Source organism: Heliangelus exortis, chromosome 4 (genome assembly GCF_036169615.1).
Source record: "Heliangelus exortis chromosome 4, bHelExo1.hap1, whole genome shotgun sequence".
NCBI classification, from domain to species: domain Eukaryota; kingdom Metazoa; phylum Chordata; class Aves; order Apodiformes; family Trochilidae; genus Heliangelus; species Heliangelus exortis.
Genome location: NC_092425.1, coordinates 42329530 through 42353891, shown reverse-complemented (window position 1 = coordinate 42353891; position 24362 = coordinate 42329530). Strand labels below are relative to the sequence as shown.

General features: G+C 49.8%; 1 protein-coding gene across 10 annotated transcripts in view; it reads left to right on the top strand.

Annotated features, from left to right (window-relative positions):
- The window catches only part of SEPTIN11 (septin 11), a 75375-nt gene that overhangs the window by 27975 nt on the left and 23038 nt on the right, over positions 1 to 24362 (top strand). For 9 of the 10 annotated variants that reach the window (XR_011725903.1, XR_011725902.1, XM_071744126.1 and 6 more), the window contains exons 2-9: positions 8216 to 8330; positions 9954 to 10149; positions 11881 to 12067; positions 14332 to 14493; positions 16332 to 16428; positions 17372 to 17540; positions 21762 to 21894; positions 22925 to 23112. Coding sequence is in view for 7 of the 10 variants with exons in the window: in XM_071744126.1 (XP_071600227.1) it covers positions 8216 to 8330; positions 9954 to 10149; positions 11881 to 12067; positions 14332 to 14493; positions 16332 to 16428; positions 17372 to 17540; positions 21762 to 21894; positions 22925 to 23112 (1247 nt within the window). In the remaining 3 variants the exon portion in view is untranslated. Of the gene's footprint in view, positions 1 to 8215; positions 8331 to 9953; positions 10150 to 11880; positions 12068 to 14331; positions 14494 to 16331; positions 16429 to 17371; positions 18440 to 18500; positions 21895 to 22924; positions 23267 to 24362 lie in introns of those variants that run through there. The other variant, XR_011725904.1, reaches the window with a different exon arrangement.

Sequence of the window (24362 nt, the reverse complement as noted above, 5' to 3'; positions counted from 1 at the left end):
TTTCCCTTTCCTAAGCAGATGTGAGGGCTGTGACTTCAGAAAATGAGACCCCACCAAGAACATGCTCAGATCAGGTTGTCCTGTGTTGTCTGCTTTGTCAGGACTGCATCCAGGTGTGTATTTTACTGGACTTGTCTATATCTGAAATGTTCTTTTCTGGCCTTTGATTTAATGTCCTTAGTGTCACCCATGCACGTGCAGGTTGCATATGACTTTAAGAGCTGGCCTGAGCAAGTTCTTTCAGTCAGTTTGATACTAGACCAATGCTTCCTTGGTGATGCCAGACAAGTGAAGTTTCCCTAAGGATTTCCAGGATGTTATTAGCACTTCTTGGGACCATAGGAGTCCTGGTAGGGATTATCCAAGGAGTACCTGTTTCATATAGGTCATCCAGTAACTCAAGTTGCTGGTGCACTGACCATGTGCAGTCTCATAGCTGAATGTTGATTTCTTCCTTTTTTTTTTTTTTTTTTTTTTTTTTTTTTTTTGGTGGTTTTGTGTTTTGGTTTTCTTTTTGAGGTTGAGAGCTGATTGTAGTCACTGCTGTGGTGCCTGGCCATTGAGGAACCCAGTTCTGTCTGTAGTGTTGTCTGAGCAACTGGGTATGAAGACCAATTACTCTGATAAACTTGAGCTCTTTAGCCAGGGCTGAAGAGAACTGGTAAATAAAGAATATCCCTTTACACAGCTCTGCATGGAAATGGGGTGTGTGCAGAGAGCTGGAGCACAGCTCTGTGTGTGTGTCCTGCCTCTGAGCAAACCAGCAGGGCACAGCTACAAGGTCCCAGGGCTACTTAATTATCCAGAGCATCTTTCAGTCCTGGAGCTGACAAAATGTGAGCTGGATGTGCAGCTAGGAAAGCAAAGATGGGGTTAAGGATCTGGGAGCCAGCCCTGCTCAGCTGTGCCTGGACCCCTTGGCAAGGGCAGGGACTGCTTTTGTTTGGAGTGGCCCTTCTTTTGGGTCAGGTATTGGAACAGTGCTGCCTTGTTCCAGGCTGAGGAAGCCCTTTGGGCTCCTTTCCTGCCTTACAGAACTCTCTTGCTCTGGTTGTGCTCATACTCCTAACTGGACTGGATTGGTGAAAGCCTGAGGAAGGGATGAGGAAAAGTTGGCAGTGGGATCAGGTGCTCTGCTCCTGGGCTTGTCTTAGCTCTGCCTTCTGGTGCCAGGGTGGGTGTCCCAGAGAGCTCCCTGCACCTGGGACTGGCAGAGTCCATCTGTCCCTGTGCCCAGGCCCCTCTGGTGCTCTGCCTCCAGCTCCCAACTTCTGCTAAAGGAGAACTCCACTTCTTGAGCAGCCTCTGGTGCAGCTGCTTCAGGGCTATTTTCAGTGCCTGACAGTGGGCTCCAAAAGGAAATGGTTGTTGTTGGCTCTTTCCTCTCTGGTGTCTTGCTGGATGACATATGTAGCTCTGGGGGTGTGGGGCTGTGTAGCCAAAAGGGCAAAAGAATGGAAAAAAAGTGTTTTTAATGTCCATATAGCACCATGCCTTCCTGCCAGCTCCCAGGTCACTTCTGCCTCACTCATCTCAAGTTGGGTTTAACTCTTTAGAATGCACATCCTCAAGCCTAACAAAAACTTGAGCATCTCCAAGCCTGGCTGGTGTAACCTGGCCCAGTGTCACCCCACAGAAAATGTTTCAGAGCTGGTGTGGAGGATCCTCCAACCTCCTCAGCTTTGCCTGCCTGAGAGGGGACTGAGGATGTCCCAAGGGCACTTCAGAAGCCTCAAGACAACAGCAATAAATCCTGGGCTGTCTTTGGTAACAGGAGGAGAGGAGCATTTCAGGCTGGGGAGCCTGGCACTGAATAATAAATCCCATTTTATTTCATCAGCCTCACGATGGTCAAAAAGGCAGTTTAGTTGTACAGTGTCCTCCTGTCAGGAGAGAGATTGGCCAGAGAAGCAGAGAACATCTGGTTCTCATTGGGCTCTGCCTCTGGATGGTCTTCATTCTTGTTTGTCACATTATGTCTCTCTTCCCCCCTCCCTTCCTCCTTCCTCTCTCCTTTTTTTTTTTTTTCCTTCAGTGAGTTTACAAGCCTGGCTGGAATGCACATATGGTCCTTATCATCCCTGAAGTCCAGTTGGGTTTTTTTTTTTGCTGTTTAGCAGTTTGTGCCATCAGGGGCTGTTTGAGGCGTTGGTTACTTTTACTCCAAATAGAAAGGTCCCTGGGTTTTTTTGGAAACCTGTGGAGGAAAGCTTGGTTTATGTCAGTACTTGGCAGAAATGGAGCTGCTGGAGCTCCAAGCTTGTGCTGACCTTTAGCCAAACATTTTGCCTGGAAGACAAATGTTCATTCCCACTCTCCAGCCACTTCTGTATTGTCAGATTTTGCTGACTTCCCTCTTCCCAGAAGAATGTGGCTGTATCCTTTTTCTCCATCCTCCTGCTGAGCTGCTGCAGCTTGCCAATGTAAGCAGCTCCCTGCCAGCCTGGCTCCTAGAGGCTCTGCAGCTCCCTGGGCCACAGGCACTGGGTCCTTGCTGCCTGGCAGGGGCTGTGGCTAGCAACTGCAGGCCTGTGGCAACCAGGATACTTGGTGGGAGATGGCAGGGATGTGAGCATGGTGCTTCTCACCCCAGGCTGCATCCCTGCTGGGGTGCTGGGATGGGGCAGGGGGATTTTCCCCTGGCAGGCATGGCCATTGGGGTTGAACCCAGGCTGGGGCTGGGCTGCCTCCTGCTCACTGCCCCACTGTCATCTGTCCCTGCTCACAGGGGCAATGGGCACAAGGTGCTCCTGGGGAGATTCCCATGGGACACAAGAGGGAAATTTTCCCCATGAGGACAGCCAGACCTTGGAATGGTCTCCCAGGGGAAGGGGGGGATTCCCCCACTTTGGAAAGTTTGAAGTCTCAGCTCTCTGGGGTGCTGAGAGATCTCAGAGAAACAATAATATCAGAAGGGTTGGAGCAGGGGATCCTTGAGGTCCCTTCCAACCTGGCAGCCTGAGATTCCTTCAGGGAGCCAACCTTGGAGGGAAGATGTTTCCTTCCCCATTGCTTCACCCTGTGATTCTCTGTGCTAATAAAGTGTGTAACCATTGCCCTGGCTCTCAGGTGCTTCCTTCTTGCTGTGCCTGGCAGCCTCCTTTGCCTGTGACCCCCCAGCTGAAATCCCCTCTCTCTCTCTGTGTGCCAGGAGGAGCAGTAGGAGCCCCACACCTCCCCTTCCCTGCCTGCTACTGCTGGGGGCTGTGCTGACCAAAGGAATTCCAGCCTTCCTCCCACAAAATAACCTTTTCTGCTATCCCAGCTCTCCAGGATTCCAAGGGAAAACCAGCACACTCAGGGAGAGCCTCTTTGTGTTCCTGTGACCTCTGTGGTTCCTGAGCCAGCTGGGGTCTCACACTTTGATGGAATTTCTTGTGTCTGGGAGCTGGGAGCCCTGCTCCTTGCTAATGATGTTTTAGGCATTGCTGGAGGGCTGGGGCAGGGGATTTGCTGTGTTCTGTTGGGAAGCTCTGGGCCTCTGAGCAGCCTCTTCCTTTTAGCCAGGAACAAGAAGCTGGTTTGATGTCCAGCCCTTGGGGACAAAAGCTTCTCTGGGGGGTTGGTGGCAGGGTGGGAGGTGTTGGCCATCCAGGTGAGCCTTCATGGCCTGCTTGTTGGCACATTGATCTACAGAATGAAGTTGTGTCTTCTAAAAGGGTCTGGATCTCCATGTTGAGAGAAGAAGGGGAAAAAAAGACCTCCCAGACTTCAGTAGCTCTCCTGGAGACATCTGCCTGAGTCTGCAGAGGCATGGGGACAGGAACTCCCCCACCTCTGCTGGGGCACTGATGCTTATCCTCCCCTGGAACAGCAACAGGATCCTTCCTCTTGATTAACTGCTTGGTTGCTGGGGGCTGTTTTCCTGTGGCAGCAGTGCAGCAGCTCTGGCAAGGGAAGGAAAGGAATTGTTTGTTCTTTTCATGTCACAGTTGAGTTCCCTTGCCCAAGGTTTAAAGGCTTAACCATCACTGAAGTCTGGATGGAAAGGGATGAGGGTTGTGGGTGCTGTTCCAAGGAACTTACCCAGTCAGCTTTGCTCTGGCACTGGGAATACTGCAGGCACCCCAGCTCTTGGGTTTCACGTGGAGGAAAGGGCACAATGGGTCTGGTTCTGTGCTCCCTGCTCCTCCCTGAGCCCTCTCTGAGCAGACTGAAGCATCCCTGAGGTCCCAGGCTTTGGATGCAGCACCAAAGGTGCCTTCAGAAATGTGGGAACGTGCACCCAATATGGGCAAAAACGTAGCTGGCCTGAGCTGCTGACAACAATAAAAGCTTTCAGAATTTCTTGAAGGTGCCTCCTCAGTCGTGTGGCCTCCAATAACTAAACATTTGCTTCATATTTGTGGCTGAGCTCAGTGTTTTGCATACCACTGCCTTTCCCTCTTGGGTTTGAGGCTGGGTTTTGTTTTCTTTAACTCTTGAGAGGCCGTGTGAAGCTGACCCCAGCTGCCAGGGGGGGAAGATGTTGCTGGCAGCCTGGAAGCAGAAGGGACTCAGGCAGGAGCTTGCTGGGGCTGAGCAAACAGCCATCATCATCATGGTGAGGTCCTGAGCAAGGAGTATAAATGCAGGACAATAAATACAAATATTCTTGTGGACTCCTTCTCCTCAGCCCTTTGGGAGTGACACTTTTTTCCCACCAAGGAAAGGAGCAGCTTTGCTCCATCCCAGATCAGCTTCCAGCTGCCTCTGGAGAAGCCTTTGTAGTGCTGGGATCCACCTTTCCCTCCTCCTCCCCATCTGCACGTGGCTGGATTGCTGCTGCCTCCAAGGAAGACACAAAGCTGGTTTCCTCCTATCCCTGCTACCTCTGCCAAGCCACTGTGGCTTAGAAGGAATGAGCTGATTTTTCTCCTTGCACGTGCCTCGTCAGCCAAATTATTTTCTCAAGCTTCACTGCATTTCATCCAGGCAAGCCCCTGGTTGCACAGAGCATCCATTACAGCCTTGCTTGACCTTTAAAATCTTTGCCACTAGGAGCTATGTATGAAGAAAACCAGAGCCAAAGTAGTCTTGACAGGGCTCTGAGATTGCAAATGCTTCCTTGTCTTTTGCAAGGCTTTTTTTTTTTTTCCCTTAAATCAAAGCACAGCGGGGCCAGGAATCAATCTCCTTATTCTGGTGGTACCTCAGGTTTGTCTCTGCTGTACTTCATTCTCACAGGGTAAGGAAAGGGGTAAAACCAGCAGCTGATAACAGCATCTGAAAGATGGTTTTGACCCAAGAAACATCAGCTGAGGGATGCCTTGTAGGCCACTCTACAAAGAAAAATAAACCGAGGGACATATTTCCTGGTAACCAAGCATTTATTTGTTCACATGAGCTTTTGTAGGGGTGAGCATCCAGCTCTGGAGGTTTAGAATCACTTGGCTGAGCTGGGTGGTATGTGAGAAGGAAGGGAGGATCTGTAGTGTGAGGTTCAGTGATGGAGACAGAGTGCATCCTAGGGAAGGGTTTGGAAACCAAGGCTGCTCTTGGGCTGGCTGGAGCTTTCTGACAGCTGACACTGCCCAGCCACCCAAGCCCAGCAGTGGAGCTGCTGCAGACTGGCTGAGTGAGCCTCTGGAGCTGCAGTTTTACCTGTGCTGATTTGAAGCTGAGAGCAAGAAGTGCTTGCCCAACCCTTCTTGTGTGCCTGAGAGGTCAGAGCTTCCAGCTCCAGCGTGTCTGTGCAGGGCTGAGGCCTCTCAGGAGGGTGATGCAGAGAGGGACAGCTGAGCACTTGTTGCAGGCCAGGAGGAGGTTTAGGTGGTGCAGCACTGGGGGAAGGGAGGAGCTGTGCTGGGCTCTCCTCATCTTTGAAGGGAAAGGCAGAATTCCCTGGAGAAGAGGTCAGGAAGGCTGGGGGGTGCTGTGCCTTTCCCTGGGGGAAGTGCATGGGCAGCACTGCTGCTCTTCCTTCCCAGCAGAGCCCTGGGGCAGGAGGAGTAAGTTGCTGCTTGTAGCTTTTCCCCCCAGCTTGTTGGGTGTACGTGGGGAGCTGGGCTTGGTTCTGGGGGCCAGAAAAAAGCCTTTGCCTGGGCCAGCCTCTGAGCAGCCTTCAGCTAGGGGCACCCAGTTGGCAATGGGAGGATGTGCTTGAGATCCAAACCCAAGCCAGGGGCTCCCAGAGGAGTTTGTCATGGCCAGGGACAGCTGCCTTAGCACCCCACTGCTTTGAAAGTGATCCAGAAATCCCTTGCCTGCTCTGGCTGCACACTGAGCACTCCTGCTGCTGCTCTCTAGCAGAGGCTTCCTTGTCATCCTGGGAAAACCTGAGCTCAGGAGTTACTCTGGGGTTTCAGCCCTTGTCTCCTTATCCTCCAGGTGGTGACTGCAGTGCTCCTGAGCTCACCAAGCCCAAACTGCCCAGCCCAAGCTGGTAAAATTACCCCTGATCATTTTGGTATCTGGCATCCTTGGCAGACCAGAGCCTCACTGGGGGATCCTGCAGCTTCCAAACTCCTGAGCCAAACATCAGCTGTGAGAAGAGCAGCAGGGAAGGGGACACCCTTTTAATTCTTGTGTCTGTAGTGACTGAGGGGGCTGGAGGGGGGGTTCAGCTGTCCCCTTGATCCCTGGCACTGGTGGGAGGTTATACAGCACCTGCACCTCCTGATACACAGCACTGATGGTGAAAAATACCTGGCACTGGAAAGTGTGGAGGTACTGGCTTGGGGGTTTCCACTGTTGATGTTTGCCACTTGCAAGGGAAATAAAAAAAAAAAAAAAAAAAGGGGGGGTGGAGGAACCAAACCCAAGAAGATATGCAGCAAAAATAACTGACACAGATGTAAGAGATGAGTCTGAGTCCTGTTCCTGCTGAGTAACTGATGATGAGGCAGTGCTTGGTTTCCTGAAATACATCAGGGGAAGGGATAGTGGTGCTGGGGTGAGGTGCTCAACACCCATCCCTCTCTGTGAGCCATGTGAGTCATGGGCACCTTATTGCTTTCTGGGATCTCTCTGAAATCCTTTCAGCCTTACACTCAAGCCCACTGGTGTATTAAAAACACAAATGTCCTATATGTTTAGTTTAACCCATTCCCATCATGCAATAAATCCACTGTCTCCTTCCAGTGCCTGGGGCTTCCAGGTAAATCAGTGGTGCTGGCAGAGGAGGTGAGGGTCTCTCCTGGGCTGGCTGGTTTTACCCAGCCTGGGTGAAGAGGGGGCCATCTCTTCAGCACCTGAAGTTTCTGTGCCTGCTTCCATGTCTCATCCCAAGCCTGCTGATTTTGTGGAAATTTGTGCTTCCAGCATCTTTCAGGCTGCTCACAGCTGTAATTTAGCTCCACAGTGCTCCTGGATGGAGTGAAAGCATTTGGGTTTGGGGAAGGCTTCATGTCAGAAGGCCAGCAAAGTTTGGGAGAAAAAACATTGTGTAAATGGCAGGAGAGCTGCTCTAGGGCTGCTGGAAAGGGGGTTTCTCACCCACTGCTGAGGCCTGTAAAGCTGGGAGGAGAAGCAGAGAGGATGCTGCCATCCAAGCTTTACAACAACAGCCCAGGAGTGTCACCTCTCCCTTGGGTCCTGCCATGAGGAGACAGAAGTCAGAGAGCTGCTCCTTCCCTTCAGCAAGCTGAGCCAAGGAGAGCAGGAGTTTGGCTCTCTGCTTGCCCACACTGGCTTTTATCAGGCAGAGATTTTGGATTTGTAACCAGGACCCCATCCCTACCTGTGTCACTCTGTTTTTCTGTGCTCTCTGGGAGAGCTGCCCTCACTTGGGTGCTTTGGGGAAGCTTCCACACTGCTGGAGGAGCCTTGGAAGGGGAGGTTGGGTGGGTTCTCCATGGGGGACACCAAGGAGGCAGCTGCTTCACCAGTTAAGCAGGAACTGGTCTGCTTGCAGCTGGGGCTGTGTTTCCCTGGCTCTTCCAGGTGTCTGCCTGGATAATCCTGGGGTAACCCCGGGGACAGGTGACGCTGAGGCTGCTGAACTGAGGTTTGGGTGTTGCAGATTGGTACCAAATGATGGTTTATCAGTCACAGGCATGGAACAGATGGTTCTGGCACGTCTGGTGGTGCTTGCATGTCTTGGGGTTGGGGAGGTTTTGGCTCCTGAGCTCCACAGCAGACAGCTGGATGGGAGTAAAAGGAGAGGACATTTGGGAGGCAAGCCTACCACAAAGCCCTGCATCCTGAAAACTTGTGTTAACACTGTTCTTGCAGGAGCAGGCACAGCTTTTTCCCCTGACAGGGGTGTTGTAACCCTGTTGAAACTCTTTTGCAGAACGATGACCTCAGGAACCTGTCCCTCTCTGGCCACGTGGGCTTTGACAGCCTCCCTGATCAGCTGGTCAACAAATCAACATCTCAGGGCTTCTGCTTCAACATCCTCTGTGTGGGTGAGTGTCCCTGTGCCACTCAGACCAGGGCTGCACAGGTACCCCCTCATGAGCACCTTCTCCCTCCTGCCAAGGGGAAGGTCTGAGCCAGTGGGGATTGGGGTGGCAGAGGAGTGACAGCTTTTCCCCAGCTCTGCTCCAGGGTAGAATCTAGTCTCTCTCTTTTCCTTCTCTCTACCCTGTTCCATGAGTCAAAACACAGAAATGTCTAGGTGTTAAAAATACCCCCTTTGGATGGCTTCTGCTCTGGTTCTGCTTTCACCAAGAGCTGCCCATAAGGAAAGTGAGCTAACTTAGGAGCTAAATGTATTTTTAAAAGAATGTTAGCTTAAATCTGCCTTTCTCTGGGTTGGGCAGGGAGGCTGTTTCTCAATAAATTGCATTCCTTCCCTTCCAGGCTTTGCCTGTCTGTTATATTCTTAGTTTCTCCAGTTGGAAACGAGGCCATTTTTAGTCTCCAAATGATGTGCTTGAGAACAAAGCCTGTCACCTGTTCTCTGCTGAGTTTAATTTGGGTGCTGCAGGTTGGTTTTATAGCCCAAGTTACTGTGTTCCTTTTCCCAAGCTGTTCAGTGGGTGAGGTGTGGGGAGGTGACTCCTCTTGGCTGTAGAGAGATGCTGCTGTCTTGGCACTCTGGGGACACTCTGGAGCTGGAAATCCTGTGCTCAGCCTGAGGGACCTGGGTGCCAAACCAGCTTTGACCTCTTGATGATGCCCTCGAAAATGTACATTGACAAAAAGGGTGGGTTTCACTCTGAGTTTGTCAGAGCTGTCTGCAGACATCATTTTTCCATTCATTGTTCATTTAAGCCTGTAAGAAGGGAACATTGCACCTCTAATTATTTCCATTAATTAGCTGGCAAACCCCACAACCCTCTGACCCTGATTTTTCTACAGCAGGTTGAGAATGTGCAGTGCAGGGTGAGACCCAGGGAAAGGAATCTGGCAGATAAACTGGATTCCTCTTGGTAGCTTCACGTGTTGAAGAAGGAGATGAGAAAGCAGCTATAGTTCTGCACACTCAAGCTGCCAAGCCCCACGTGACTCTCCTAGCAGCCCAAAGCCATTTAAAATTCACCAGGGAGCATCCCAATTAGCAGGCAGCTTTTTGATCAAAATGACATAAATTAAATGCCTTTTACTCGGGCTGTGAATATTCCCCTCTTAGCATGACTTGATGTGCCTGCATTAGCTTAGCAGTTGGGGCCAGCTCTTCTCTTGCTTGAAAACCCAGCCCAGAAACTTCTGCCCAACCCAGCAGCCTCACCTCTTCACCTGCAGGTGACAACTTCCAGCTCTGAAGGCATTTGGTTTATCTTGCTGTCTCTCCAGGTAGCAGGGGCTCACTTTGGATCCACACCCCAGCACGGGGGGCTTCGATGGGGTGTATCTGCTGCAGAGGTACCTCTTGTCACCTCCAGATGTCCACAAAGTCCCTGGTTCAGTGCTGGGGGATGGGTAAAGATGGGGACCACCTCAGAAGACCTCTGTTCCTGCAGGGATGATGTTCCTTAGCCACGCAGCCAAATCCCACTGCTGCCCAGCTGGAATAACTCCTCAGCCTGGCAAATGAGGAGAGGAAAAGCAGCGGGGCCAAACTCACGTTGCCTTTGTCTGTTCAGGTGAAACTGGCATTGGGAAGTCAACCCTGATGGACACTCTGTTCAACACCAAGTTTGAAAGTGAACCTGCAACACACAACGAGCCTGGGGTGAGGTTGAAAGCCAGGAGCTACGAGCTGCAGGAGAGCAACGTCCGCCTGAAGCTGACTATTGTTGACACCGTGGGGTTTGGTGACCAAATCAACAAAGATGAGAGGTAAATGGGTTTGGCAGGAGGAGGAATCCTCCTGTCAGTGTGCTGGGAGATCAGCAGGCTCAGACCCTCTGGGGGGAGTTCCTCAGCCCAGGTGTGGCAGGGAGCATCACTCTCCCCATGAGACAGGCAGAAGTGACAAGGAATGGAGGTGACAGAGCAGCTAGAGATGTTTCTGCCCTCCTTGTCTCCATGCATCTGAGCTGAAGTCTCTGCTAAAGTTGAAATGTGTCAATGTCTGAAAGCAGGAGTTCAAATGGCAATTGCATGGGACCTTTTAGGGAGCTGGGACTCAGATCCTAGTTCCAGTTCACCCCATCCTGCAGTGTTCAAGTTGAAGTGGGTTTCACTTGAATGTTTTAGTGCTGATTTTCACATGCAGGAAGGGAATGCTCTGGATGGCCTGGGCAATCCCTGCATCCATCCACAGGCACCTGGGCTGTAGTGTTAGAACTGGTTGTTCTGTGGTGGTGGTTAATCTGCCAATGACTTTCCTTTAGCTCAGAGCCATACATTCCCTTGTTACAGAAATCCCAGCATCCAGAAATCCCAGAAATCCTTTTTTTTCCACCTTGGCAGCTGAGGGCATGCTGGCTGGCAGCATGAACTGATCAAAAGCTCTTAGGGCAGTAGGTAGACAGCATAAGCTCTTAGGAAATGCAAGGTTGACATCACTTTCCACTAATATCTTCTTAGCATGGGGATCGAGCAGGTTCTGGTTCCAGTTCTGTGTGGAAAACTCCATAGATTTATTTTTTTTAAGAGAGATTTTACAATTCTTGATTTCTGTAATGCTGTCTTTGTGCTGGACCTGACACCAAAATGCAACTTCTGCTCCTAACAGGAGCTCCAGACACTGCCATATGCTCTTGGGTGAGAGAACAAAATGAGGAGGAGGTGCTGGGAGCAGGGATGCTCTGCAGCTGGGTCCTGCTGGGCATTGGCTTCATTCAGCAGACAAGAGCCAGTGGTATGGGTGGGGAATTCCCTCTTGGAGAGAGGGATAGACAGGGCAGCAGGGCTTAGGGACAGCTTTTGGCCTGGCATAAATCTGAAGTGTATTGGGGGTTTCTCTGTGCTCCAGAGTGTCTGAGTCCTCCCACCCTTTTGCTCTGGTGGGTTTTATGGTGCTCTCTCTAATATGATCTCCCAATGTAAGGCCTTGCTGCTTCCCTTGCAACATATACCTCTGTCTGAGAGAGGGAAAAACTGGAAAGTTCCCCTGCCTGTTAGGCAGATGAGGGCAGGTTACACTGCACCAACCTTTTTCCTTCAAAATGGTTCCCCCAAAGTAGACAAAAGGTGCAGTTGTCTCCTGAGCTTTGTTTACAGTCTTCAATTCCTGAAAAGTTCCTTTCATCTCCCTGTGAATCTTCCTTCCTTCTGAAGATCACAAGCCAGCTTTGGGACAAGCTGGGGTAGGTTTGATGTATGAATTGTCTTCTATCAGATGACTCCAGTGACAGAGCAGCAGCTCAGACTTTTATTTGGTGAGGCTGCAGCACACATCCCTCTTTTCAGAGCAGCAGCCTCGTGGGTCTTCCAGGCTTCTGGAATCCAGGGGCTCTGAAATCCATGTGGCTTCCTCACATGTCCCTCTTGCTAAGGGAGGACTGGGGCTTGGGGAGGGGGAGTCCCGAGGGCAGCACTTGTCCTGCAGTGTGTACAGAGCACCCCATGAAGCTTCCTGTGTGCTATCCCTGGTTTTCTCTGTGCCATGTTCTCTCTCTGCAGCTACAAGCCCATAGTAGAATACATTGATGCCCAGTTTGAAGCCTACTTGCAAGAGGAGCTGAAGATCAAACGTTCCCTGTTCAATTACCACGACACCAGAATCCATGCCTGCCTCTATTTCATTGCTCCCACTGGGCACTCTCTGAAGTCCCTGGACTTGGTCACCATGAAGAAGCTGGACAGTAAGGTACTTGCTGCTTCATGTTATAACCCTCACGTGGGCCCTGCGAGGGCTTTTCTCATCTTGCCACAAACATAGTTAATCCTGCTTGGAAAAAAACAATGCCAGTTTTCAGTTGTGGGGAATTACAGAGGTGCCACGTAGGAATTTTACCTTAGGCTAGAATATTCTAGTAGCTAGAATAAATCATTATTCACTGAATAATGTGATTCAGTAGCTGCAGAGATAAGAGTTTCAAGTCCTACCCTCTATCAGTCCCATCTTGGGTTAGGATATTTGGCTGCTTGCTCCACAGCTATGCTATGAAGTTGGCAACCTGAGAGCTGGAAGCTGTATTTATGAGGATGCACTAGGAAACCATAATTATTTTTTTCTCTTTTCAGTATGTTAACCAAGCCATAGTGAGAGGTTTGCAGACAGCTGAAAAATCAGTTGTCTGTTAAAAAAAGAGAAGTGTTTTCCTTCTCCAAAGTATAACTAAAAAGGAGAGGTTGAAGTTGAGCTCTGCTTGTTCTAGCACTCAGACATTGTTGCCATCTCTCTTTCACTTCACCCTACAGATTAATTACATTCTTGTACAAAATCTGATTTGGTTAAATGTGGATCAGATGAGAAGTACATCTAAAACACTTTGTCATCCTACTAATCAATGAAAAACAAATCAAAATGCTGTGTCTGCATTCTCTGACTCCATCCACTTAGACAGAAGCAGCGATTTGATCTGCCATGGCAAATGCAGTGTTGTGCTAACCATGATCTGATAAACAAGAAGAATCTGAATAAATACATGACTTGGCATGTGCTGTTTCAGTTACCCTCATGATTAGCAAGAATGGGAACCAAACTTGGCTTAAACCAAGCTACCAGCTTGAAGAAACAAGCTCCTTGCAAGAAGAGTTAATCTGTTGTCTTCTAGGGAAATCAAGTGAGGTACAAATTTAAAACTGGAGTATTTAGAGAGCTTTCTCTGTGCTTGTTTAGATGATTAAGCAATTTAAATCAGTCCCCCTTGAACCTTTGGCACACTGGATCCTGATTCTGCAGAAGTAAAATGATGACAGTGGCTCTTTATTCCCTAGGATGGCCTATTGATTGGGTTCTATGCAGAGATGGAGAAGGATCTGGGCTCTGTGTGACTTAAAATAGGGTTATAGAGATTTATCTAAAGTGAGCTAATTGGCATTCATGTTTTATTTTTTGGCAAAGGGGGATTTAATATAAGAGGATTTTCAAGTACAGTAGTTAAAATCCCTCCATATAGGTCAATATCAGCATCTTCCTTGCTTCTGTCTGCTGTTGCAAGGAAGAGCAAATCCTGCAGGATCAAAGAATTGTCCATCTGGAGGGAGCAGAAAGGGCAAGAGAGCAAAAGGTTCCTCATCCTCATGCATTCTCCCAGCAAGCAGACACCCCATGCAGCTCCTCAGGCTGAGCTGCCACCTCCCCCCAGCTCCTTGGGTGCTGTTTGCCCTCCTGCTGCTCTGTCCAGAGAGTCAGGAACTGATCTTTAATTTCTGTGTTAACCCCCCCACACCCAACCACCAGTTCCCTTGGTGGTTGTCTTGGAGCTGTGCAGGGAGCAGTGATGTCAGGAACAAGTTCTGTCCCACGAGGGCAGTGGAACCATGGCCCAGGTTGCCCAGGGAGGGGGTTGAGGCCTCATCCCTGGAGATGTTCAAGGTGAGGCTTGAGGAGGCTCTGAGCAACCTGATCTGGGTGAGGTGTCCCTGATACTGCAGGGGTTGGACTGGGTGACCTGGAGAGGTCCCTTCCAACCCAAATCATGCTGTGATTCTATGAAATCCCAGTGGCCATCTGCTTCCCCCTCCAGTGGGGTAACCACAGCACTGCTGCCCCCTGGGTGTCCCTCTCCCCACCAGAGGCTCTTGTCCCAGCTCATGTCCCTTGCAGTGCCCCAGCCTTCTGCAGCATGGAAGAGAAGTGCCTAAGTGGTAATTTCCTTTTTTTTTTTTTTCTTTTCTTTTTTGGAACTGCCTGTATTACTCTATGACAGGATTTCCTGTCCAGCCAATTTGGGTGAGGAGGGGAGCAGGACAGGAAACAGCTTATTGCCAAACTTTGACTTCTGTGTAAGGCCATCAGTGCTGCTGCCTGAAAACCCTGCTGGAGGCAGTGGTGCTTGCAGCAGCAGCTCCAGGGGAGTTCTGCTGCTGGTGCTGTGGCACTGAGAGGTGTCTGCAGAACACAGAACATCCCCTCCTGGTGAGGCAGAGCGTGCTGGGTCTGGAGGTGCTGTCTTTGTCTTGCAGGTGAACATCATCCCCATCATCGCCAAGGCTGACACCATCGCCAAAAACGAGCTGCACAAGTTCAAGAGTAAAATCATGAGTGAGCTGGTCAGCAACGGTGTCCAGATCTACCAGTTCCCAACAGATGAGGAGACAGTGGCTGAGATAAATGCCACCATGAGTGTATGTTTCTCTGGGAGGGATCTCCTTGCCTTGCTTTGCCTGGACCACCCGTGACGGTGGGGCTGGGTGGGCTGTGTTTCCTTGGGCTTAAAGGCTTCAGTCTCAGCACAGAGAGCAGGCTGGGTTTGGGAGCTGGAGATACCCCTGATGTGTGGGCTGCTTGGCCTGATGCACTTCATTGTATGGCAAACAGTTCTCTTTGAGCTTTTTTTCATATCCTTCCCCTGTCCCAGTATTCCCATCTCAGGAAAGGAAGAGGATGGGAGGATGGGCCCCGGTCTGATCAGGGCAAAGGGCTGGGGTTTGGGTTTCCTGTCCCAAACGACCACTTCTGTGTCCCAGTGAGGGGCTGATTCACTCCTGCCTTTGTTTCACTTTCCGGTGAGGATGGGGGTGTTGGCCATGATGTTTCAGCTCTCAGTGTGGCAGTGGCCATCAGCAGAAGGGCTCTGGCTCTGCCCCTCTTCCCCTGGCCATAGGGGTGGCACTGGAGGGTGAGCAGGGCTGGGGCAGACAATGTTTGGAATGGTCTCCCAGGGGAAGGGGTGGATTCCCCCACTTTGGAAAGTTTGAAGCCTCAGCTCTCTGGGGTGCTGAGAGATCTCAGATAAACAATAATATCAGAAGGGTTGGAGCAGGGGATCCTTGAGGTCCCTTCCACCCTGGCACTCTGGGACTCTGAAATATTTCAGTAGGGGTTACAGAGGAAAACCAGCTATTTCCCATGGCCTGATTTGGAGCACACAGGAAGAACCTGAGCTCAGGGATTCTGGTGGTGAGTGATGAGCATCACAGCAGCACTGACAGGGCCCTCCAGTGGCTTTAGTAATGTGCAAGGGGATTTGCCAACCCCAAAGTAAGTGAGGACAAAAGCAGGTGCAAGGGTGAGGTGATCATCTTTGTTTTTACAGGCAGTGGAGGTATTAAGATAAAACCATCTCCTTGCAACTTGAAAACTTTTGTGAGTGTCCCAGCACAGCTGCTTGGAGATGGGGAATTGTCACAACCAGGTGTATACCAGACCCCCTCCAAACCCTTTTCCCTGTGCTGTGGGGACAAGCTGACACAGCAGAAGGGAGATGGCTCTGCCAGGGGCCAGTGTGGGCACTGTGGGGTTCAATTTCCTCTGGTGCAGGTGGGAAACTCTTTCATTACATCTCTGCCACTTGGCCTCTTCCCCTCACACCACAGCACCAGCTCCCAGAGCTTGTGTCCATCCTTGTGGATGCTGATATTGGCAGGGAAAAACACTGGGAAGGTGAACTGGTGGCAGCAGCCACACTGGTGGGAGGAGATCCCAGTTTGTCACCACCACACCCAGGAAGAGACTGGGACACAGCAGAGCCCAGTGACTCAGATGTGTCTGCCCAGGGCTGGGTGGACTCCTCTCTTCCCCTTACTCATAGCTTTGCCTTTTTAAGAGGAAGCATTAGCACATTTTTCTAGCAACAGAAAAACTCCTGAATTTTAGTCTGCCTTCCTTGGGAGTCTGTACTTTGTTTTCTTTCTTTATCATTTGACAGTGATTTTTTTCTCAGTGCTCAAATTCAGTTACAGTTTGCAAAAGGTTTGTGCTTAAGATAGCCACAGTTTGTAATTACAGGAAGAATCTGTATGGCTCTTTTATTTTTAGGACTTGAGAATCTGGGACTTGAAATCTAAGCAGGTTTCTCCTCCAGATCATGCTGTCACTCTTTCTAAAACACCCACTGAATTGCAAAGGCATTTAAGCAACTTAAACCCAGCACAGCTGCCACAGTAAACAGTTTTCTGCAGGAACAATCCCTGGCAAGGCAACAAAGGAAATCCCTAATATTATTGTCCCTTTCCTTTCATAGGTTCACCTTCCTTTTGCTGTCGTTGGCAGCACTGAAGAAGTGAAGATTGGCAACAAGATGGCAAAAGCCAGGCAGTACCCCTGGGGTGTTGTGCAGGGTATGTTACCAAAAGCATAAATAAAGCCTTGTCATCCTGGCTCATTCTGCTGAAAGGTGCAGTGATCCCTGCATGGTCCTTACCAAAATCCATTTTGAAAAAGCTCCAAGGCTTCTTAAAATCAGGGCTTTGCCAACTGGATCTGGGTGTGTAGGAGGGTTGGTGATAGGGGGGGTGTCAGCCTTGCCAGTTTGTATTAGTGAGAAAAACTCTTTGAGTTCTGCAGAACTGTCCTGCAAATGTTCCCCTGCAGCTCTCTGGGCCACTCTCCAACTGGAGACACAGCTGAAGCCACAGCTTATGTTTGGGAAGCCTTGGACTTGACACGTATCCTGCTGGGTTCTTGCTGTTCCCAGGAAACTAGGACCAGATAGCCAGAGAGATTTAGTGGGGATCCCAGAGAGACTTTGAAGATCTGGCTCTGATTTGCCTCTTTGCAGAGACAGCTGGGGTGGCCTGGTGGGGTGCAGCTGGGCTCCTTCCCCTGTCCCTTCAGAGGGCTGGGTGGCCTGGGAAGAGTGCAGCACCTCTGGTGGGCTCTGGTGACCTTTCCTTTCAGTGCTGTTACAGGCTGAGGCTTTGACCTGGCTGTGACTTGGATTTAGAGTGGATTTGAGTGGGAAGTGAAATCCTGTGTGCAAATAGCTCATCACCTTGTCGGTGCAGAAACGTGCTGAGAGCCAGGAGCTCTGTGACAGATGGGCAGCAGCAGATCTGACAAAGCCAGTGAAAGGCCTGGAACTGGTGCCCAGGTGTTGTCGTGTTGTTGGGGTGGCTTCACCCCCATCACACAAAGCCTCTTGGTACAGACTGCCCCAGAGTCCTCCTGAAGAATTCCAAGGCTGGCTAACCCAGGGAAAGCAGGAGAGATTTGGCCTCCTGGCTTTAAGGTTCCCTCCGTGAAAGGTTTGGGGTGTTTTGTTGTTTGTTTGGGTTTTTTCAGTGGAAAATGAGAATCACTGTGACTTTGTGAAGCTGCGGGAGATGCTGATCCGGGTGAACATGGAGGACCTGAGGGAGCAGACCCACAGCAGGCACTACGAGCTCTACAGGAGGTGCAAGCTGGAGGAGATGGGCTTCAAGGACACAGATCCAGACAGCAAACCTTTCAGGTAGGAAGCCATCCACACATTCTTGTACAGCAGCATCCCAGGGCTCTTTCTTGTAGCAACTTTTCTCAGCACTTGTTCAGCCAAAGATATTTTATCCTTAAGAAGACTCTTAAGATCTATTTCCCTGTGGATTCACTAGCAGCTGTTGATAAAACAGCCAAAATTCACCTTCAGAAGTGAAGTTACTCCTTCATCTCTGAAGAGCTCCACCTAGAACTCATTCTGGAGCTCACAGAATACTGGGAGAGCAAAACTGGTGGAAATGAACATTTGCAATCACATTTCCATTGACTCAAAAGCCCTTCGGATGCTACAGGTGCTTCAGGCACATTTCACAAGCTTTGTGGATACAGAAGTGTGAGGGAGGTAAGAAAAAAAAGGAAATCACATCTTGGCCAGCCAAAGAGATTGGAGGTGTTGGGCTTGGTGATGTTTGCAAGAATGATGGAAGAGCCATGGTCACTTGAAACAGCTGAGAGCCAAAGATGTGCAGTGCCATCCTCCTGCCCTCAGGCCTGGGGGCTGGACACCCAGGGCAACCTGGGGTGGCTGAAAGAGCCAAGTCAGCTTGCCTTAACATTTTGAAAGGTGTCTGATATTGTTGACTTGTCATTTTTTTCAAGCTGGAAGAATTTAAGTTTGGGGCTTGGAAGCTGATACATTTTTTCTCCAGCCTTGCTCTTGCTTTCCTAAAACCTGTGAACTTCCAGTCTGCAGTGAAGCTTGGGCTCATCTTCCTGTTGGCAGCACTGTGAGCTTCATGGAGACTTGAGGGAATCTGTTGAGCAGCAAGTTTGTCAATCACTTCAGAAATGACTCCTGGAGAGCCCTTGGAGAAGGTTTGAAATGGTTGGGTGATTCCTTAGGTGCCTCCCTCCTTTCCTCCAGTGCAGACTCAGGTCTGTTTTATGGTCAGCTTGCTCAAATCCATGCTGAGATGAAGGTGACCAGTGCATTGAGGTTTCACTGGCCACCAAAAGGGACAGCATGGGATAAATGTTCTTGTTGACCTTCCTGGAGTTTTTCACAGCTGGTCCAAGGTGTGCTGTGAAGAGGGTGCCATGGTCTGTTGCTTGAGGTTTGGCTTTTTACTATCTACAGAGTTTATGTTGTCAGCTTTCTTGGTCTGAAGCCCAAATCATTAGCCAGGGACAACAGCTGTGTGGGAATTTGGGAGAGAGGGTTTGTTTTCTCCTCTCATTTCCTGTCTCCCATTCCTCCCCAGCTTCTCCCCAGTAATTGCCCCCACTGCCTTAGCACCACCCCATGCTGCTCTCTGCCCTAGGGGAAGGCAATCAGAATTAAACCTGCATCAGTCTGTGTTTCCCCCATGACACAAGCATGGCTGGGTTGGTGTGCCAGCCCCTGAGATGGCAGCCACACAGCTGTGCCCATCACCGTGGACATGGTTCATCTGGGATCCTCAACAGGGAAAAGCCAGGTGGGCTCCAGAGCAGAAGGCAGAGTGGGAGCCTGACTTTGATATTTCTGGAAACCAGCACTCTGTGGTGAGCTGAGCAAGCCCTGAGCTTCCAACACAGACTTTGCATCAGTTCAGGGTTTTATTTGTTACTTGCTGAGTTTGTGCAGCTGCATTTATTTTGTAGCACAGAAACTCTGCTGGAATCATTTGAGCCCAGTTCTGTTATGAAGCCCAAGTGTGAAGCTTTATTGGATTTCCTTTCTGGAGAGCAATGGCTTAAGATGGGCTCAGCCCTTCCCTTTGAGGAATCTGAGGAATTTCCATTGCTTCCTGTACACGAGGCCTCTTTTGACCAAGCTATAAGTAGAAAGGAAATGAAAATGTACAGAACTTCTCCATCTGGCACATGCTAGTTCAGAACAGTTCTCTCTGGGTGCCTTCTCCTTCCACTAAACAAACAAAACCCAGGATCCCAAGCTGTTTGGCTGAGGTTGCTGTGTCTCTGAAATGAGGGAAGCAGTAAGTTTGGCTCTTTCTATTCTTCCTTCAGAGACCAGGGATCCAAAGCTGCCTTTCTGCTGGACCTGGGCCCTGGGAGCCACAGGGACCACTGCTCCCTTTGTCAAATTGGGATGAGCAGGGCAAAAGACCCCTGCAAAGCATTGGGAAGTCCTTCCATGAGGTGTGAAACAGGCAGTGTGGTGGCTGTGAGATTTGCTGGCAGAGTCCCCAGCACTTGGCCAAGCTGTGGGAGGTGAGGAGGAGCAGCAGTGCCTAAGATGTTCTGCTCCATTACATGGGGACCCTTCTGCTCTCCTGCATCTCTTGTGGACTGGTTTTTCTCTTGCTCTGCTTCACCTTCTCCATTTCTTTTTAAGAAAATCACTTGCAGGGGCATCATTCAGTGTGTGGGTGGTGTGGGGGAATCAAGTTACTCTTGTAATCTGGCTTCATGTGTTTATATACTTAAAAAGCAAATTCCCATGTCTGGGAATGTGAAGCTGCTGGGATCCCAGTTGGATTGGACTGTTATTCCTTAGGGCTGTAACTGGTTTTTCATATTCAGCCTGGAGTTGCTGGGCCAGTTTCTCTGGGAATTTTGCTGCTTTGGAAGCTGGAGTTAACTATAGTAGAGAATGGAGTTTCATGTTAGTGGTTGAGCTGATTTTTAAGCTAGAAGCTGGGATTAGCATGGAACCTGGGACAATTTGACAGAGAGCCCCTGTCAGCCTCACTCCTGTTTGCCCATCACCACACTCTGTGGTTTTGGAGCTTTGCAATCAATAGTTTTACCATCCAGGCCCCAGTTAGTGTGCACTCTCCAGTTTGGGTCTGTCAGGCTCACTGAGCAGTGGAGGCTGATCTGCCCTCAGGGGTTTCCTAAGCTCTAGCCAGACCCTTCAGAAGGGTTTCTGAGTTGAAGTTTGTGTCCACAATCAGAGGATTAAATCCAAGACTGAATTTCAGGGAGATTTTGATTGGAATCTCCTGATCTCTGATCTGTGTGATCTGGCTCTCAGTTTAGTTAAAGAATCCAAAGATGCTTCTTGCCCTGCTCTCTCAGGAAACAATTTTTGTCGTTTTTAGAATTAAATTTTTTGCTTCAGTGTGTGGCCAGCTGGAATTGTGGGATTCCTCCAGGGTGAGCAACACAGGAGCCACTCTGGGCATCCCACCTGAGGAGTATTTTAGGAGTGCCCAACAGTTAGCAGCTTTAAACCCAAGTCTTGAGTCTGTCTGTCAAATTTTCTTCCCCCACCCCCAAAAAAAAGCAAACAAAACCAAGCTACTAAAAAGTCATCCAAACCCTCACCATGTGCTAGGAAAGGCAAAGCTTGGTTTTAATGGGATTAGGAAGTTCCACAGGCCCAGTGGTTGATGTGTTCCTTAGGCACACGGATGTGATACCAGCAGAGTTTTCATTTTAAAAATGCATTTTTTAAAAAGCATCTTGGGGGGAAATAGTTATCATTCCCACACTATCATTACAGCTGAGCTATCCAGATCCATTTAAGGAATAAAATGAAAGGAATTTGGCATTGGAAGTTCCTAAGAGGCTCTGAAAAAATCTCAGAGGTGCACAGACCTCATACTGTGTGTCCCAAATGTTTGCTGTGGTATCTCAGTGCTGGGGAAATAAAGGAATGCCAAGAAGTGGAGGGGGAATAAGGAAATGAAGGAATATCCCAAGATGTGGTTGGCTGGAGGAGGAACAGTGCTGCTCATTTGCAAGGGCTCAGGCTCCCTTAGCAGCTTAAAGGGGAGAGAGGGGTCTCCCAAGGTGGCTTTACCTAAAAAAGAGCCCCTGAGCTGAATCCATTAGCAGTGAGGAATGAAATCAGTTCTGCTCTGAGGCCCTGTCCTGCTTCATGAGCTCCAGAAAGCCAGATTTTGCTCTCTGATTTGCCTGCCTCTGCTCCATGAATCCTGCACTTCAGGTGAAGATTCCCAGGAAAGGGTGGGAGGAGCAAGGAGGTGGGACCTGGGCAGACCCCAAGCCATGAGGGCATCAGGGTTTGCTGTAGGGGCTTCTGTAGGTGCTGGGTGGTTTTGGGGGTGCTCATCCTGTCCTGGGAAGTGCTTTACACTGAACTCGTGTGGGTTTGCTTGCTCTCCCAGTGCTGCCACCTAGCAAACTGGGACTGGGTGCTGGATGGAGGTGATGATGCCTCTGCCTGCCAGGGATCTCCAGGGATGTTTTGTGACACCAAATGCAGCTCAGATCAGCAGAGGCTGGAAATTGATGACTGTGCTTGGAACACAGCTCTGACTGTTTGTTTTCCCTGTGTTTTTAACAGTCTCCAAGAGACTTACGAAGCGAAGAGGAACGAATTCCTGGGTGAACTCCAGAAGAAGGAGGATGAGATGAGGCAGATGTTTGTCATGAGGGTGAAGGAGAAGGAAGCAGAGCTGAAGGAAGCAGAGAAGGATGTGAGTATGTTCTAACACAGAGGGCTGTGTGGGAAGGTTTAGGCTGGAGCTTTTCCAAGAGAGCCCTGGGAAGGTGAGCATCCAGATTCCAACATCAAGCCTGCAAAGGGCCTTGCTGGGCACAGACAGTCTCAGTCAGGCAGTGGGAACTCCACTCCCAGTCCTACCACGGATTTAGGGCCTGACTCACAATCCTCTGCCACTTTCTGTCCCTGTACAATGGAGCAGGAGTTATTCCCTGGCTTTGGGCAGCTGGAGGAGGAGACATCCCCTGTGGAGTGAGGAGTGGGAGGTGGTGCAGTGGGACAGGAGCAGCAGCTGTGGCTGCATAACCCCAGAAAGGCAGCTCCTCTCTCACCTCTTCAGTCCCACCTAAAGGAGAGAAGATGTTTGCTGCTCAAAGCAGTGCTGATTGGCAGTGGATCTTCAGCTCTGGTACAGCCAGCTCTGCCCTTTACCAGTGACAACAATGTGGAGCCTTTCAGTCAATAGATGAGGACTTCCCAGAGGGCAGTGAGTCCTACTCCTGCTCAGCAGAGCTGCAGAGCAGTGTCCCAGAGCTGCCCTGCCATGATTTGCTGGGTGCATGTGGGTCAGCACTGATTCCTGTGGGACACAAAATGCAGCTGTCCTGCTAGGGATGGGAGCTGCTGGAGGAGCCTGTCCTTCTGCAGGGCCACAGAGAAGAACCCCAGAGATTTATATCCCCCTGAGTGGCCATGGCCAGGTTTTCCTGGGGTTCCTAAGCATGAGAATCCACCTGGTGCAAGGCAATGAGGTTTGGAACGTAGTTCCCTGGGCAATTCCAAAGCCTGCCATATTTCTACAGCAACTGAAATTGCCACCAATGTGTGCACAAGTGTGTGTTACTTGCAGGGATGTCCTCACAAGGTCAGGAGTGTTTGGGACAGGCCAGTGATTTGGTGTTAATGTAGTGAGTGCCAGCAGAACAGCTTCAGGCATCACTACCCATAACTGGGGGGGAAATTCTTCTCTTCTCCTCCAATTCTCATTCTCTCTGTCCTGGCAGCTTCATGAGAAGTTTGACCATCTAAAGAGGACTCACCAAGAAGAGAAGAAAAAAGTGGAAGACAAAAAGAAGGAACTTGAGGAAGAGCTGAACAACTTTCAGAAGAAGAAGGCAGCAGCTCAGCTATTACAATCACAAGCTCAGCAGGCAGGTTCTCAGCAAACCAAGAAAGACAAGGACAAGAAAAAGTAAGCAGATGTCCCCCACCTCCTTTGTAGGGTTTGTTACACTTTGGGAGGTTGTTTTTTCTTTCTTGCTGCATGTCTGTATTTGCTTTTCCCCATTACCAGACTGGAAACTGGGCTTTTATCAGCCTGATCAAATAAAGTATTTTTTTCTAAAGGGTGGGCCAGGGACATGATCTTAATTTTTCTCTAGAAGAATACCTTCAAGTTTTATGTTGAGGTCTGACTGGTATGGGAGAGCAATTGGATTGTGGAGGCTTGACCTGTGATCCCTCCAGCATCTTCTGGAACAGCTCTGGGATGTTCTGGACTCTGTTTTATCTGCCTCAGCCAGAATTAGTCACGGGGTCTCTATCCATCCAGTTTCCCACTCCTTAGGTTATAGCTGTAAGTAGAGGTAGATCAGAACCCAAAACCACCATGTTATTTTTACATGGGAAATGCTAGTGCCAAAAGTGAATATTTGAAAGCTTGCTTTAAAGACAAGAAGGATTTGTTTTGTTTTTAAAAACAAGCTATTATGGTACCATAATTGCAGGTAAATGACATTTGTGTCGAGGTGATGTAATAAGCTAAGAAACCTTTTAGTAAGATAATAGCACTGTTTTTTACTCTTTTATATTGGTATGCTAGGAGGACAATCCTCTACCCTCCAGTACTCTGAGTTTCCAGCCCAGCAGTAGGCACCAAGTGTACCTGTGGGCAGCCTTGTCCCAGGGTCACTGCTGGGAGGTGGAGTTTCAGGTGTGCTCAGTTTGGCCCTGGCTCTGCTTCTGTTGAGACTGGAGGAACAATTCCAGTGATGGGAGCTGGGAGTGAAGTCACCCCTGAAAACCTGGAGCTTTTTGGATAGGTCCAAACTGATGTAGCCACCTCCTTTTGCTGCCTCCAGCTGGGGATGGCTGTGCTTAGCTTGGTAGTAGTGTGAGAGCACCCTGCTTACTGTGTGGTACCAGCTACTTCCCCCTGCATTAAACACCAGAACACGAGCTCCACTTGGCTGGGCTGTGTCCAGTGAAGCCAGGCAAACCCTGCAGAGGTGAAGCAGCTTCTTCATGGTGTGCTTGGCTAGACAGAGGCTGCTTGGAGGCCTCCTCTTGGAATTTCCAGCCACCTTTTCCAGTAAGGGAATTCTCACACAAGTCCTTTCTGGGGCAGCTGTGGTGAGGGTGCCAACTGCAGGGGGGAAGCTGTGGAGCTGGTGATGCAGCAAATCTCTCACTGGGGTTCAAACCTCTTGAACCCCCACACAA